The following is an 18048-nucleotide window of genomic DNA, read 5'->3' as shown; positions in this document are numbered from 1 at the left end:
AAAGAGACTATTCATTTTGGTCAAATAGACATAAAACTTATTCAAGGATAGATTTTTTCTTACTATTGGCGAATATTCAAGACAGAATGAAAAGTATGGAATATAAAGCAAGAATATTGTCAGATCATTCCCCTTGATAATGACAATGATAATGATGGATAAGGAGGAATCAATTTACAGATGGAGATTTAATTCAATATTATTAAAACATAAAGATTTTTGTGATTTTATGAAAAAACATTGTTTTTTTTAAGATACAAACTCATTCAGTTGATGATAAATTTATATTATGGGAAGCGATGAAGGCATATTTGAGAGGCCAGATAATAAGTTATACTTCTAAAATTAAGAAGGAATATATGGTAGAAATAGATCAATTGGAAAAAGAGATTACAAAATTAGAAAAATCTCAAAGATATAAGACATAAGAAAAACAAAGACAACTTGTTAATAAGAAGCTATAATATAATACACTTCAGACATATCGAATGGAAAAAGCAATTATGAGAACTAAACAGAGATATTATGAACTAGGTGAAAGATCACACAAGATTCTTGCTTGGCAGTTAAAAACAGGTCAGGCTTCCAAAACGATAAATGCAATTAGAACAAGTGTAAATAAAATTATTTATAAACCTTTAGAAATCAATGAAACTTTAAAATTTTTTTATTCTGATTTGTATCAATCAGAATCACAAAATGATATTGTTGAAATAGAAAGGTTTTTAATCACAAATAACTCTCCCAAAATTGAATTCGGAAGAACAGAAGGGATTAGATGTGCCTTTTACATTAAAAGAGGTCGAAGAAGCTCTAGGATCACTTCAGAGTAATAAATCTCCAGAAGATGGTTTTCTGCCTGAATTTTACAAAAAGTTTAAAGATTTATTAATTCCTCCTTTTATGGAGCTAATACACCAAGCAGAAAGAACACATAAACTTCCAGAATCTTTTTCGACAGCTTTTTTAATAGTATTGCGAAAAAAAGACAGATCTTTTAAAGCCAACATCATATGGACCTATTTCTTTGTTGAACACGGACTATAAAACAATAGCAAAGATTTTATCTAATAGATTATCTAAATACTCACCAAAATTAATACACATGGACCAAACAGGATTTATTAAAAATAGACAATTGGCTGATAACGTAACTCAGTTACTTAGTATAATTCACTTGGCATAAAGGAGGGAAGAAATGAGTGTGGCAGTTGCTTTGGATGCAGAAAAAGCATTTTGATAGATTGGAATGAGATTTTTTATTTAAGGTATTGGAAAAATATGGATTTGGGGTATCTTTTATAAAATGGATTAAAACCTTAAATACTAACCCCAAAGCTAAAGTGGTGACAAATGGCCAAATTTCAACATCATTTCAGTTAACAAGGTCAACTAGACAAGGTTGTCCATTATCACCTGCTTTATTTGTGTTGGTGATAGAACCATTAGCTGAATTAATTAGAACTGACTCAGGTATTATGGGTTTCAGAGTTAATCAGGAGGAATATAAGATTAACTTATTTGCTGATGATGTTCTGATTTACCTAACTAACCCATTGCATTCATTGCGTAAATTATCTTCTAGATTGGAAGAATATGGGAAAATATCAGGGTACAAAATAAATTTGGATAAAAGTGAAATTCTACCCCCTACTAAAGGAGATTATAGTCAATGTCGATTAATAACTCAATTTAGATGGCCAATAAATGGTATAAAGTATTTAGGTGTAAGTTGATAATGATATAAAGAATTTATATAAATTAAATTATTTGCCATTATTGAAAAAAATTCAAGAGGATCTTGATAAATGGATGATGTTACCAATAACATTAATAGGTAGAGTCAATGCTGTAAAATTGAATATATTCCCTAGATTACAATATTTATTCCAAACATTACCAATACAATTACCGCTGAAATTTTTTCAAAAGTTAAGTAAATGTGTGAGGTAATTCCTTTGGAAAGGTAAGATGTCAAGAATATCGTTGGAAAAATTGACATGGAAATTTGACCTAGAAGGGTTACAATTACCAAATTTTAAGAATTATTACAAAGCAAATCAACTTAGATTTATTGCATCTTTTTTTGATGAAGATAATTCGGCATGGATTAGAATAGAATTAGACAAAATAGGAGAAAATATACCAGAAGATTTTATATATAAAGGGGAATCTAAATGGATACGGGAAAAGAAAGAATCTCCTATACTAAAACATTTGATTGATATATGGAATAAGATAAATGTTGATGATGAGATAAAGAAATCTTTATTAGCAAAGAGACCTTTAATTCAAAATAAACGTATACCTTTTACAATGGATAATCAACTTTTATATAACTGGTTACGCAAAGGGATTAGATATATAGGAGACTGTTTTGAAGGAGGTATATTAATGTCATTTGACCAATTATAGATTAAATATAAAATATCAAATAACACTCTTTTCTGTTATTTCCAATTAAGGGCTTATTTAAGAGATAAACTGGGTCAAACAACCTAATGAAATGGAAACTTTAATTCATAAAGGAAAAATTAAAAAATATATTTCTGGTATGTATAATTTGATTCAAAAACAGGCAATTAAACAAAAAATTCATAAGTCAAGACAAAAATGGGAAACTAATTTGAATATTAAAATTGATTAAACAAGTTGGTCAAGATTGTCTTGACAGTATGACAAATACAATAAATGTTCAACTAAGATTAGTACAATATAACTTTTTACATCAAATATATATTACACCACAAAAAATAAATAGATTAAACTCAAACTTATCTGATCAATGTTTCCGATGTAATCAAGAAATTGGTACTTTTTTTACACTCTACTTGGTCTTGTTCTAAAATGCAACCTTTTTGGACAAATTTAAGAGTTTTACTGGAACAAATTATTGGAATACAACTTCCACATAATCCAATATTATTTTTACTAGGTGATATTGAAGGGATAAAATCAAAATCCAAATTGAATAAATATCAGAAAGAATTCATAAAAATTGCATTGGCATTAGCCAAAAAGGCTATTGCAGTTACTTGGAAATCGGATTCATACTCAAGTATAGATCGTTGGAAGAATGAAATTTTTAGCTGCATTCCACTTGAAAAAAATTACTTATAATTTAAGATATAAATATGAAATATTTCTGAAAATTTGGCGCCCCTTATTTACAAAAAATAGGAATATCTAGGTGCTCCGAAGATAAAATTATTGGTTATCTGGGGAAATAAATAAATATACATATTAAAGCTATTATGAACTCCATGGAGCATGTGGGGACCTTCCGATATCCAGGCATTCTTTCTTTCCTTCTTTCTCTTCTTTTTTTTTCTATGGGGATATGTTAAGGGGGAAGGGTTGATAATTTTTTTTCCCTTCTGTAACCTATTTGAAAATCCAATTAAAAAAAAAGGCACATGGTGCGTTTACCTTCGTTAGTTGTGGGATTGAGTTCAAAAGCTACAAGGTAATGTTATAGCTCTATACAACTCTGCTTAGACCACACTGAGTGTTGTGCTTAGTTCTGGTTGCTTCATTATAGGAAAGATATGGAAGCTTTAGAGAGGGTGCAGATGAGTTTTATCAGGATGCTGCCTGGAATAAGGAACATGTTTTATGAGGAAAGGTTGAGTGAACTAGAGCTTTACTCTTTGGAGCCAAGGAGGAACCAAGGCGACTTAATAGAGGTGTATAACACCATAAAAGCATAAATAGAATGGACAGCATGTGCCTGTTTCCACCAGAGTGACAGTGGCTAATATGAGAGGATATACTTTCAAGGTGATTGGAGGAAGCTATAGTTGATGTTAGAGTTAGTTTTTTTTGTATACACTGAGTGACAGGTCTATGGAGTGCACTGCCAAGGGTGGTCACAGAAGCAGATTCATTAGGGAAATTTAAGAGACATGTAGATAGGCACACAGATGAAAGTGAAAAAGAATAAAGGACTACGTGGAAGGGAAGGGTTACATTGATCTTGGAATAGGTTAAAAGGTCAGCACAACATTGTGGACCAAAAGGATTCATACTGTGCTGTACCGTTCTATGTTAACTTATTAAACACATGAATTTAGAGCAAGAATAGGCCACTCCACCCCTCAATCTTGCTGTGCTATTCATCAGGAACACAGCTGATCTAACTCAACTCCACGTTCACATTTTTCTCCTGTAGCATTTCAACCCTTTTTTAACATCTACCCATCTCAACTTCCAGTAATATTCAAGGAGATTTCCTAAAACTTCACATTTTTCAGGGGGAAAAAAAACACTTCATCTAACTTAAAATGTGCAAGCCATTAATTTAAACCCATATTCTAGATTCTTCCAAATCTATCCTTGAACAAGTCCACACCTGAGATTTGGAAGGTGCTTAAAGGCCAACTGAACAGAGTACAGGACAGGCATGTTCCAGTAAAGGCAAGGGTGGCAAGGTAAGCAAAGCCACAGGAGCTCGATTACTATAAGGAAGCCAAAAAAACTCGAGAACTCAGAGATCTTAGTTGGCCTTGAAGTCTTTGGCAAGTAGGATTAAAGAGGTTCCCAAGGCATTCTATACATACACTAAGAGCAAGAATGTAACTAGGGTAAGGGTAGGAACACTCAAGGGCGAGGGTAGGAACACTCAAGGATGAATGAAGGAACATGTCATTGGAGGAGGATTAGATTGTGGTAATAAATGAGAATCACTAATAAAGGAGAAAAATTTGGAGGACAGCACGTTCAGTGTGAAGCATGCTAATATGCCACAGCATTTTGAGATGAATAACGGGGTACTGTTGGGTCTCTTGAAGAACATCAAGGTGGCTGAGTTCCCAGTGCCTGATGGTATATATCCCTAGTTATTGATAATGACAAGTAGTGAGATTTCCGGAGCCTTGACCAAGATTAAGGTTTCCCTCTGTATCCCAGAGGATTTGCAAGTCGCTTGTATTGTTCCATATTTAAGACAAAACGGGATAATGCTACAAATTATAGACTTGTGGATCTCATAACTGTGGTAGGGAAGCTTCTGAAGATGATTCTTAGAGCACAGTACGATACAGCACAGGAACGGGCTCTGTGGTGAAATTAAATTTGTAATCAAATGTCTAACTAATCCCTTCTGCCTACCTAAAAGCCTCTTAAACCTCTATAGCATTTGCCTCCACCACCATCCAGTTTAAAAAATTTTTGAAGGTTTGGGATAGGATAGATGAGCATTTGGGAAAACACAGCCCAGAATAAGGCCAAAAAGTGGACTTTCTTTTACAGTGGTACTCATATCATTGCATAGGCCTTATCAGGCAACTATATTTAAGACTCCACAACTTTGATAAGATTCTCGTTCAAGGTTCAACGCTCTCACCAATGGATAATGAAACCACAAACATAGTATACACTTTGGGTTCATGTTGAACACTACTTTAAGGAGCCAAACGACTGAATCATAGGATTTGGGGTCATCGGCTGATCTACTTGCCTATTATTGTACCAACTAACGAGTAAGATATGTTGGAATCCAGTCAAAGTTCTGGTCTCCACGGGACTCTCCTCATCATCTATATGGCATTGCAGATCTAAGTCCTGTGGGATAGAATATACCAGGAGATTTCGAAGAATGATCACTGAAAGAATGTAGTACTGTGGAGACACAGTACTGATCGTCCGATGCTAAACGTATAACGCAGTTTACTAAATTGACGCAAAAGTTCTCACAAATTTTCACAGTGTTCACTAAACTGCGTACAACATTAAAATCCAATGGCTACATATTTGTTTATAGTAGCTTAATATAAAGTTGCTGATTGCATTAATTCAGAAAGCAGTTAACGACGCGAACTTGGAATTCACATCCACTAGATCAAGTTAAGGACGGCAGATTTTCTTCACTCAGACTATGTTCGCCAGATGGGATTACAGTCTGGTTTAAGACCATTTATACTGAAACTAAGTGAATGTTATAGTTGCGGTGGAATTTTCTTTCACGAATTTACGGAAAAAAATGTATTATAATTTGGTACAAGGAATTTACCACGAATTAAGTATTAAAATTACTGTGCGCTCTATTATTCCAATCTCCGCCAACCGCGAAATTCCCGTAATAACATAGAGGCATACCAAAACTCTGGAGTGAATGCAGTACTGTCACCATTCGCGACGATCTCGCCTCAGTTAACTTCGAGGTTTCCATACAATCGCAGCAACTCTGACAAGCACCTTCCGTTTCAACACGAGAGAGAGAGGAAAGGCGGGTCCCGGGACAAGGAAATGAAGTTAAATCTGTACTCCGGAGCCGACTGGAACTGCTGACCGAGCGCCATCCTCCCGGCTGCCAGCGAGTGAAGCGCCGCTCTCGGCGCCACGGGGGAAAATGGCTCCGGCCGCTCGACGGAGCATGCGCGGCCGCGGCCAATCGGCCGGCTCCGGTTTGCGGTCCCGGACCGAGATCCGGTTCAGCGCCGACAACCGTGCCTCGGCGCCCGTGGCTGACCTCTATCTCAGTGCTGCTTCCCTGCAAAGGCCCCATTGGCTTCACTCCCCCAAGTAAATGAAAAAATCTTTCCTGTGCGTGACCTCCACACCTTCTTCTCAGCACTTTTCCGAAAGCCGGTACTTTTATTCTGGGACTAGCCTCTGGTAGTAAACTCACCACCTACATTACTTCGACCAGCCAAATTAGGATTCTGCACATTTCACTTTTCCCAATGTGACAAACCTGTTCATTTAAGTTCGTAAATAATTCCAGTAAGCTGTCATTATTCTTGTACAAATTATTTTTCACTAAAAATCAACACACCACTTGTCTTCCTAATTGTTTTTTGTACTAGCAAATCAAAGTTATAAGTAAATTTATACTCAAAAGACATACACATCACCATAAACAACCCCGATTCATTTTCTTGCAGCTCGACACAGTAATTCCAAGAAACATAATAGAATCAATGTTAGACTACACCCAACAGGACAGACAAACGACTAATATGTAAATACAAAAGAGTGAATATTGAGAATATGAGATGAAGAGACATTGTAAGTGAGCCAATTGGCCATGGGAATAGTCTAGTGATGGGGTGAGTGAAGTTGAGTGAAATTATCCCATGTAGTTTAAAAGCCTGATGGTTGAGGGGTAATAAATATTCCTAAACCTAGTGGTGCAGGTCCTGAGGCTCCTGTACCTTCTTCCTGATGGCAGCAGTGAGAAGACAGCATGGTCTGGATGGTGGGGGTCTTTAATGATAGATAGTGCTTTCCTGCCACAGCTCTCCATGCGGATGTGCTCAGTGGTGGGGGAGGTCTTACCTGTGATGGGCTGGGCTGTATCCACTACTTTTTGTAGGATATTCTGTTCAAGGGCATTGGTGTTTCCACACTGGGCTATGGTGCAACCAGTCAATGTACTCTCCACCACACATCTATAGAAGTTTGTCAAAGTTTTAGATGTCATGCTGAATCTTTGCAAATTCCTAAGGAAGTAGAGTCACTGCTGTGCTTTCTTTGTAATGGCACTTACATGCTGTACCCAAGAATACTCTGTCACTACTGAACACAACTTCCAAACTCCTCCCATTAAAAAAAATCATCCACTGCCTTTCAAACTTTTCCACAAAAGTGGATGGCCTCACATTTTTAACCACGTGCCTTGTTCTTGCCTGTTCACTTTTTTTGCCTATACATGTCATGGTTCTGGTTGGCCGTTCCCCTTTAACACTCCTTTCTCCCTGATCATGCTCCAATTTCAGTTAATTGCAGCTAGTTACCCAACTTCCGTACATCTGGCTTTCAATCAGAGAATGGGAAATAAAAACCAGGACGACCCTATCACAGGTTGCCAGTTCATTGGTCAATCCTTGTGTGATACTTTGTTCCTTATTTTGATTGGAATTGGCAATTCTAAGTTCTGCCCTAGTTCTAGAGAATCCCTGTGAATCCCAGCTCCTTGTCAAGATCCCCCTGGTTTTCTGCTGTGCGTTCAAGTCTATGACAGCCTCTCCAACTGAGTTGACATGCCAGTGTCCTGCACTTGGGTTCTCCGCTACAGTTTGGTACCAGCAGTATCGCAGGAGTTGCCAGTCAGCTTTGAACTCAATGTACGACTGCCTTAAGGACTCCAGTTCTGGATTTTACTCCCAAGGTCTTCCCCTTCATCAAATACACACCATCCCTACCATGAAGCATGGCTGCATCAGGTTGTGGGTTGCTTCACTGCACCAGGCCCTGGAAGGCTTGTGAAGGTAGAGGATAAAATGATGCTGCAAATTACAGGGAAATCCTGGAGGAAAACCTGATGCAGCCTGCAAGAGAACTGTGACTTGAGAGAAGATGTTTTCCAGCAAAGCAATGACCCCAAGCATAAAGCCAAAGCTACACAGGAATGGCTTAAGAACATCAATGTTAATGTCCTGGTGTGGCCAAGTCAGAGTCCAGACCTCAATCCAATTGAGAATTTTTATCTGGACTTAAAAACCGTTCACTCAAAATTCCCATGCAATTTGACAGAGCATGAGCAGTTTTGTAAAGAAGAAAGGGAAAAATTGCAGTGTCCAGTTGTGCAGGATAGGTCCAGATGGAGACCTATCCACACAGATTCAAGGCTAAATTGCTGCCATTATGCAATCAATTATTTTGTGTTATATGTTTGTAATTAATTTGGATCACATTGTAGAGATCTATTTTTACTTGGACATGGGTATCAAAAAAGCCAAATTAAATCCACTGTGATTCAATGTTGTAAAACAATAAAACATGAAGACTTTTTTTGGGGGGTGTGAATACTTTTTATAGGCACTGTATCTCCATGCAGCTTTTCCTCATAACCCACTCAGTTTTGTATGACCAATAAAATGTATATTAAAGACACAATTATAAAAGTCCATCAACCCACGAAGGCCTATTTTTCAACTTTGGAGCAGGTACTAACACTTGAGCAATGTGAATGATTAGTTAAATATTGATATCTCCTGCTTGTTACATATCAGAATCAGGCTTAATATCAGCAGCCTATGTCTACAAACTCCATTATGGCATGTTACTACAAAAAATCTGAACTGACGTGCAAATTGACAGGGTGGTTAAGAAGGTATTGTAATGTGAATATTATTAAAAGTAAGCTAATACTATTCGGGAAGCTGTTGGTAGCAAGAGACGGGATCCGGGATTGGCGGGGTCTTTACTTCTGCTCTTCTTTTACTCCCGGTATGCATTGTATGTAGTTCCTCCACCCATGCCGCACGAGGTGCCTGGAAGCCTCTGTATTGTAAATATCATTTGCCGTCCCAGATAAAGATGTTCTTTTGGCCATCAAATTGACGAGTGGTCTTTTTGTAAAGTAGAAGTTACCACAGAAGGCATATGGTGTGATATGTTCATTAGTCAGGGAATTGAGTTAAAGAGCCGTGAGGTTACGTTGCAACTCCATAAAACTCTAGTTACACCACAGTTAGAGTGTCACAACAGAGGAAAGATGTGAGAGTTTTAGAGAGGGTGCGGAGGAAATTAAGAAGCATGCGGGCTGGATTAGAAAACGTGTCTTATGAGGAAATGTTGAGCAAGCGGGGTTTTTTTCCTCTTTGGAGTGAAGGAGGATTAGAGGATTAGATAAATGTGTGTAATACACTGTAGGTGTAGTTGACAGCCAGCCCCTTTGCTCCAGTGCTGTAATGTTCCATGGTTTATGCTACACTACAGAACCATACTGTAGTGCCTATGACTCAATGAGTCTATGTATCAGTAATACTTAAACCTGTATCCCAAGTTATATTTTGCCACTGGAATCCAGAATAGGGAGATCCATTTGAATTTTCTCAAGGATTATTTGATTACAAGAATTAGATGAATGCAATGATGGCAACCATGAACAGCAATCCAACTCTTTTGAATGGGGGCATTGATCTGTAGAAAAATCAAAAGTTCATGGATTCTTTCAATTCCATTCCATTTATGTGTTAACATTTAACACAGTTTTTAATGTTTCAAACATTTTTTTTCTTACTGTAATTGAATAGCCTTTATAAATCTAAGCCTGGAAGAGTGAAAATGGAGGATTCACAGTAGCAATAGCCAGGGGAGGGAGACAAAGGCATTGAACGCGCATCACAGGCACTTACAAGGATAGAGGCAGAGACACAAAAGGAGAATGAAAAGAGTGTGATTTGGGTCACTCATTATCCAGAATGGACTTATTGACCCAGCCTTTACTGACCCAGCAGATCACTTCCTTGAACTGCAGTCAATCTGGTGAAACACTCCCATGGTAGAGTGGGGAGAGGGAGTCTGATGGCAGCATATGATAACTCCTGCTACAACCGTTATTTAAGTGGACGTTCATGATCCATTAGGTAAAGAATTCCACAATTTAGACTTAATGACAACAAAAGAAAATGTGATTCATCTCCAAGTCAAGTTGACATGAAATAGAACATACAGTTTGCAACGTTCCCATATGATTACAAAGAGAAAGTAACTTTTAAAATGTTTTACTACATTATACAGAAAAGAGTGAAGTTACTAATTACATTCAATTGTTGAGCATTAGAGATAAAAATGCACTATTATTTAATAAATATATTTTGCTATCTATTGCTTTTGTTTCATTTTCTAAGGTCAGATATAGGATTTCCTTTAACTCTCATTGTCATAATGAGGGTGAATGAAATCACTTCTGGTGACAGGAGTATGCATTTAGTGCCCATTTCTATTGTTACATACTGTATCAGTTTGTAAGAAAAAGAACTATCTGAAGAGAGGTTAAAGATTAAATGCTAAGCCTGTATCTGAAATAAGATTTAAGGAAGTTACCATTTCTGTTAAAAAGGCCAGTTTCTGACCATATCTATTTATAAATCAATCTGACCAACATATTTTTGTAAATTGTTAAAAAATTATACCTTGAAATGGGTTTATTTCATTGAATCTATATAATAGCGCTGAATTTTAATGTAAAATCTTTTAATTTGACTTTACATTTAATTTGTTCAATGAGAAGCAATATGTAATGTAGCAATAACTAGAGCTTGTAGCTAAAGTAACAAAATATACCTATGATACACAAATGATAAAGCTGAAAGTTAATGCAAAGCTTTTATTCCTTAGGCATATCATGAATGAACTGATTGACACAGAACGGGCATATGTAGAAGAACTCCAGAGCATCATTGAGGTGAGGAAATTGTGCTGTTCAAAATTTTGAAATCTCTTCAATTATTGTTTGTTTATTTCACTTTCATTCTATTATGGCATATTTTAGTGTAAAGGAATATAAAATAAAAATTGAAAATATTTGGTTCATGCTGACCAGATGAACTCTGGAAAGGTCTGCACACGAAGAGTTGCCCAGTAACAGATAAATCTTTGGACTTGTTATTTCCCAGAGGCAAGAACACAAATAGAACATTTTTTGACTTGTCAGAGACAGACATTTAATATATATTTACAGGTGCTACCAATGTCTAGTCAATGGAGGTTCTTTTTTTAAATTAATTTGGAGGTGCGTTACAAAACTGTATACTTAGCCTCCTGCTCTGTACACTTTACACTTGGGACTGAGTGGCTAAGCTCAGCTCCAAAGCCATATTGGTTTGCAGACGTCCAAAGGTGATGATGAATCAACATATAGGAGAGAGACTGAAAATCTGGCTGAGTGGTGCCGCAGCAACCTCTTACTCAATGTCAGCAAGATCAAGGAGCTGATCAGGAGGACAAAACCAGGTGTCCATAAGCCAGTCTTCATTGGTGGATCAGAGGAAGAGTGGCTCAGCAACTTTAAATTCCTCAGTGTTATCATTTCAGAGGATCTGTCCTGGGCCAAGCATGTAAGTGCAATTAGGGAAAAATCAAGGCAGCACCTCCTCTTCCTCAGGAGTTTGCAAAGATTCAGCATGACATCTAAAACTTTCACAAACCTCGATAGACGTGTGGTAGAGAGTATATTGACTGGCTGCGTCACAGCCTGGTATGGAAACACCAGTGCCCTTGAATGGAAAATCTTACAAGAAGTGGTGGATGAGGCCCAGTCCATCACTGGTAAATCCTCCCCACCACTGAGAACATCTACATGTAGTGTTGTTGCAGGAAGGTAGCAACCATCATCAAGGATCTTCACCACTCAAGTCATGCTCCGTTATCACTGCTGACATTGGGAAGGAGTTACAGGAGCCTCAGTACTCACACCACCAGGTTCAGAAACAGTTATTACCCCTCAACCATCAGGCTCTTGAACCAAAAGGGGTAACTTGCCCCATCACAGGAATGTTCCCACAACCTGTGGACTCACCTCAAGGACCCCTTTTCTCATGTTCTTGATATTTATTGCTTATTTATTTATCACTATTATTATTCTTTCTTTCTTTATATATTTGCTCAGTTTGTTGTCTTTTGAACACAGGTTGTCCGCCCTGTTAGTGTGGTCTTTCACTGATTTTATTATAGTCATTGGATTTATTGAATAAATGAGTGGAATAAAATGAATCTCAGGGTTGTATATGGTGACATATATGTATTTTAATAATAAATTTACTTCGAACTTTGAACTTTTGAACACTTGTTCGGGTTGTAAATTAAGGTCTTCCTTATCGTGTACTTTTCAAATACTGTGCTATTTAGGTACATCATGCACCACTGTTTTATTTTTTTGGGATAAAACAAGCTTACTACCATTAATAATCTGTCAAATTATAAATGTGAGAATTTTATAGAGGGATCATATGCATAGGAAGTATTTAATGTTTTCCTTTATTGCTGAGGCACAGAACTTAAACATAGGTAGATTCTGTTAGAACTGTCACAAAGTATGTAGAGGAGCTAACAATACAGAAAAGATAAATCTAAAAAAGTTCTTCAGAGCATATTGTGTGAATAGAACAATGCATCATAGATTCAAAATAGTGAAGGACGAAAATATCACATATTCAGAAATGAAACTTCTGCAGATGGTTAAGATCTGAAAAGAAACAGAAAATGCTTGTCCTGTTTGGTTTCTGTGGAAAGAACAACAGAATTAATGTTTTAGATTAATTACTTTCCATCAGATCGTTCTGATGCATAGAAAATACCAGGCAGGATTAGCAACTGAGTGGAGCAGACAGACATGCTGGAACTATTTCAAATACAACTGGATGAGCTGACACTCCAGAAAATTGACATGGCAGTTAAATACATTAAAAATATACATACTGAAATTATAGGCAATAAATGTTTAAGATCTAATTCCCTGCAGAACATTACATTTTTTGACAGCCTGGAATCTGTCTTTCTTATCATCTGGTGCCAGCCCACAAATGATCAGATTATCAGATAAAATTCCATTGCCAGGGTTGAATTTTTTTAATGACTGTATAATTAATACAGTATTATGGTTCACTGTATATTGGTAATTATTTCATTCATTTATTTCCTTTGCAGGGTTATGCTACAGAAATGGACAATCAAGAGCTGGCTCATCTGATCCCAGCTGCACTTAAGAATAAAAAGGAAATCCTATTTGGAAATCTTCCAGAAATCTATGATTTTCATAATAGGTGAGCACCATTTTTTTATTCTATATGAATATCTAAGCCAGGGACCGGCAACCTATTTGCCCCTGTGGGCCAGATTGTGTATTAATGAGTGTACGGTAGGCCAGATAAATGCCATAAAAAACTTGAAATATGGGAATTATCCATTTAAATACATCTAGTTATGTTTTGCCTCAAATTAATGAATAATGCAAGCTAGAAAGTCATTCATGCTTAAGGTTGCCTACCCCAGATCTAAGCGAATGATAAAACTAAGTTGTGCCTTATTTCAAAATATGAATGCAAAAATTCAGAAGGCAAAATTCATTTACAGTATAGTACATTATGTCTGTAATTGTAAAGTGAAATAACTTCTGATTGTTCTACTCATAAGGTATCATGACAGTTATAAGTTTTGCTAGAAAGATAGATGCAGGGGCAGGTCATGTTGATGAAGCAGGTTGTCTGCAGGATTTGAACAGATTAGGAGCATGGGGAAAGGAGTGGCAGATGGAGCACAATGTAGGGAAGCGTATGGTCGTGCACTTTGGTAGAAGGACAGTCGATAAGCACAGGCTATTTTCTAAACAGGGAGGAAATTCAGAAAATTGAGATGCAAAGGGACTTGGGAGTCCTAGTGCAAATTCCCTCAAGCTTAACTTAGGAGTAGAGTCAATGATAAGGAAGGCTGGAATATAAAAGCAAGGTTTGAATGCTGAGGCTTTATAAAGCATTAGTCAGACTGCATTTGGAGTATTCCGAGCAGTTTTAATCCCCAAATGTAAGAAAAGATGTGCTTATATTGGAGCGGGTCCATAGGAGGTTCATGAAAGTGATCTGGGAATGTAAGGGTTAAAGTATGATGAATGTTTGACGGCTATGGGTTAACAAGAGTTTCGAAGAATAAGTGGGGATCTCATTGAAACCTACCGAATATTGAAAGGCCTAGATAAGGTGGACATGGAGAGGATGTCTCCTATAGTGGGATAGTCTATGACCAGTTGACACAATAGAAGGATGTCCCCTTATAACAGAGAAGAGAAATTTATATAGTCAGAGGGCAGTGAATCTGTGAAATTTTCCAGATGTCTGCAAAGGCCAAGTCAGTGGGTATATTCAAAGTGAAGTTTGATAGGTTCTTGATGAGTAAGGGTGTCAAAGGTTATGAGGCAGGGCAGGAGAGTGTGGTTGAGTGGGAAAATAAATCAGCCATGATGGAATAGCAGAGCATACTCAACCATGCAAATGGCCTAATTCTGCTGCTATATCCTATGGTCTTATGACCTAGGCACAGGTGAGGACCAAGAGGATTGAAGGGTAGCCAATGTTTGTCCTTTGTTTAAGAAGGGCAATAGGGATAATAAAGACTATAAAAACCAGAAAATATAGGAGAAGAATTAGGGCATTTGGCTCATTGAGTCTACTCTACCATTTCATCATGGCTGATCCATTTTCCCTGAAAAAATCTTGGAAATTATAGACTGCTGAGCCTCACATCAATGGTAGGGAAACTAGAGGAGAGGATGCTTAGGGATGGTATTTACTCGTATTCGGAAAAGCAGGAGTTTATTAGAGATAGTTGGAATGGCTTTGTGAGAGGCATGTCATGTCTTACAAACTTGTTTGAGTTTTTTCAGGAGGTGTGAAGATGATTGATGAAGGTAAGGCACTGGATATAATCAAAATGGAGTTTAGTAAGTCATTTGACAATGTCTTTCATAGTAGACTGATCTTGAAGATTAAGATTCATGGAATCAAGAATGATTTGATAAGATTGGATTCAAAATTCACTTTGCCAAAGAAGCCAGTGGGTATTAGTGGAAATGCTTTTAGCCTGACTGCCGAATGTGAGGTGTTTCACTTTGGGAGATTAAATCAAATCAACTGTATATTATTAATGACACTTTCCTTATCAGTGTTCATGTGCAGAGAGGTGTTGGGGCCTGAGTCCAGAGCTCCCTGAAATGACTACACAGGTTGGTAGGGTTAAAAAGCATATGGTATAACTCAGGGGTCAGCAACCTTTACCACTGAAAGAGCCATATTGACCCATTTCCCACAGAAAAGAAAACACTGGGAGCCACAAAACCTGTTTGACATTTAAAATGAAATAACACTGCATACAACGGTTTTTTTTGCCTTTATGCTATGTATAAACAAACTATAATGTGTTGCATTTATGAAATTGATGAACTCCTGCAGAGAAAATGAAATTACATTTCTGTATGCAACAAAAACATTTTGAACTCCGAAAAAAAGACGTTGGGTTGAAGGTTACTCCATAGTTAGCCTACCTTGGATCAAAAAATTAAAAGAAATCGCGCACTGGCGGGTGTCAGGCATTGGCAGTGGTGACGTATATTAATAGCGATAAAAAACACGTTGTAGCGGTGTGCTACACGCAGCGCTAAAATAACGACACGGAGTCGGTAAACTGCAGTCAAAGATAACTTTATTCGAACTAAACAGCCTTGCTTTTAAGCCTCCCTCAACCCGCCCCCCCCCCCCATGGGCGCGGATGCTCCAAAAGACACGTACTCACAAACCCCCGTAGGTTATCTCCCTTAGCTGGAACGCTGGCTAATTGTGAGCCGGTTCGGATGTGCCAGGAAATGGGTCACCACAACGTTTTATTTAGATTGTACAAGATCACCATAATCTTCAAATTTAGAATTACATTTAAAAAACTAACAAACTAACATAAAATACATTTTAATTAAATACTCATCATTTATTTTCCAAAGCCACGGGGAGCCGCAGCACAGAGATGAAAGAGTCGCATGCGGCTCCGGAGCCGCGGGTTGCCGACCCCTGGTATAACTGATCAAGTCCAAGAGTCGGGGAGACATGTTGCAGCTTTATAAAGCTCTCATCAGGCCTCATTTGGAATATTGCATTGAATTCTGGTGGCACCACTGAGGACCCTAATATAAGATCCTGAGCAGCACGAACAGAGTTGACAGCAGCTGGTATCTTTTTCCAGAAATGCCTAATACTAGAAGTCATGCAATTAAGATGAGAAAGGATCAATTCAAAAGAGATGTATGGGACAAGTTTTCTTCTTAAACACAGACAGTGGTAGATGCCTAAAAGGGAAAAAAAAATTTGAAATAAAATTCAGTATTTTGGTTGCTTTCATATTAGCTTATTATCTGTACATTTGTGATCCCTTAATCCCTTCATGACTCTGTTTCAAAGTAGTCATGTTGTCCAAAGAGTGTATAGCCACCAAATTACACCATTTCACACTTACTTATATGATATTCATTTACCAATTACATGCTCATTTTGAACGTTTATCCACAAGTTATTATACCTGATATCTATCCTCAAGTTTAGCCATACCCACAGCATCCATCATTAAGAACCCTCACCATCATGTCCTCTTCTCATTACTACCAGTGGGGAGAAAGCAAAGGGGCCTGAGGACCTACGCACAACAATTTAGGAACAACTTCTTCCCCTCCATTATCAGATTTCTGAATAGTCCATGAACCCACAGACGAAACCACGTTTTCCTCTTTTGCACTGTTAATCTGTGTTTGTAACTTACAGAAATGTGTATGTCTAGCATTATTTTGCTTCCACAACACAACCATTGTTGGGCCTTACATCCGGGATAGTAAATATGATTCTGATTCAGATTCTAAATTTGTTCTTATTTACAAATTTGGAAACCTCATTTCTGAGTTTGGAATCCAAGCATGACCTGCGAATCCTATCACTAACAGAAAATCTGAAGATGCTGGAACTCTAAACAACAGACACAAAATGCTGGAGGAACTCAGCAGGCCAGGCAGCATCTGTGGAAACCAGTACAATCGATATTTTGGGCCGAGACCCTTCAGCAGGACTGTGAACGAACAGTTCTCCCTGCACCAATCCTAAGTCCTGCACAACCATGCATGAAAACAGAGCAGTGCCCTGAAGCATGACAGTTAAATGTTAGAACCCAAAAGCACCCCTCCCAGCTTCCCCTCCCATCTGTAAGCAGCAGCAAAGCAGCGATCCCCCCCAACATCAGCAAAAAAGCATCAGTGCCCCCCACTGACCACTCAAACATGCAGCAAAGCATCAATAAAGACACAGACTTGCAGTACCCCAAAGACTACTCATTCACCCGATATTCAACATACCACAGGCTTTCCATCTCCCTAATAAGGGAAAAAGAGGTGTCCCTGTTTCACAGTGGAAGGGGAGACATAACAAACAATTCACTGATTTACAATGTTAAAAGTCTGTTGCGTTGCTTTTTCCAAGCTCTGTGTCCAAAGAACTCGGGTCTCTGGACACACAGCCAGCAGCCAGCTCGCTGCTATTGATCTAGCATCTCCCACAACACACCCATTCCCCGCGGAGGCACCGACCCCGAGTCCACCCGCCTCCAGAGCCGCAAAATCCCGGCGCTCCGAAGGTGAGCTAGCCTTCTTGGTCATGTCTTTGGTATATCGAGTAATGGCCAGTCGTGAGACCCCGAAAGCAGGTCCCATTCCTGCAAAGAACCGAAGTCAGCGTGTAACTCCAGGTCAGGGTCTTCAAAAGAACCCTGAAAGGGAAAAATAGAGATATTAAAGATGGAAAC

At 38.0% G+C, this 18048-nt stretch overlaps 2 protein-coding genes across 7 annotated transcripts in view; one reads left to right on the top strand and one right to left on the bottom strand.

Annotated features, from left to right (window-relative positions):
• b3gnt5a (UDP-GlcNAc:betaGal beta-1,3-N-acetylglucosaminyltransferase 5a) overlaps window positions 1-6491 on the bottom strand; it is a 75192-nt gene extending 68701 nt beyond the window's left edge. For 2 of the 6 annotated variants that reach the window (XR_009506927.1, XR_009506928.1), the window contains exon 1: window positions 6097-6488. The gene's annotated coding sequence lies outside the window, so the exon portion shown is untranslated. Of the gene's footprint in view, window positions 1-6096 lie in introns of all 6 variants that reach the window. The other 4 variants (XR_009506933.1, XR_009506929.1, XR_009506931.1 and 1 more) reach the window with 4 other exon arrangements.
• The window catches only part of mcf2l2 (MCF.2 cell line derived transforming sequence-like 2), a 312522-nt gene that overhangs the window by 195827 nt on the left and 98647 nt on the right, over window positions 1-18048 (top strand). Inside the window, exons 18-19 of the mRNA XM_059944935.1 lie at window positions 11068-11134; window positions 13375-13490. Of these exons, the coding sequence (XP_059800918.1) occupies window positions 11068-11134; window positions 13375-13490 (183 nt within the window). The remainder of the gene's footprint in view (window positions 1-11067; window positions 11135-13374; window positions 13491-18048) is intronic.

The sequence above is a fragment of the Hypanus sabinus genome, chromosome 2 (genome assembly GCF_030144855.1).
Source record: "Hypanus sabinus isolate sHypSab1 chromosome 2, sHypSab1.hap1, whole genome shotgun sequence".
NCBI classification, from domain to species: domain Eukaryota; kingdom Metazoa; phylum Chordata; class Chondrichthyes; order Myliobatiformes; family Dasyatidae; genus Hypanus; species Hypanus sabinus.
This window is presented reverse-complemented; position numbering and strand designations above follow the sequence as displayed.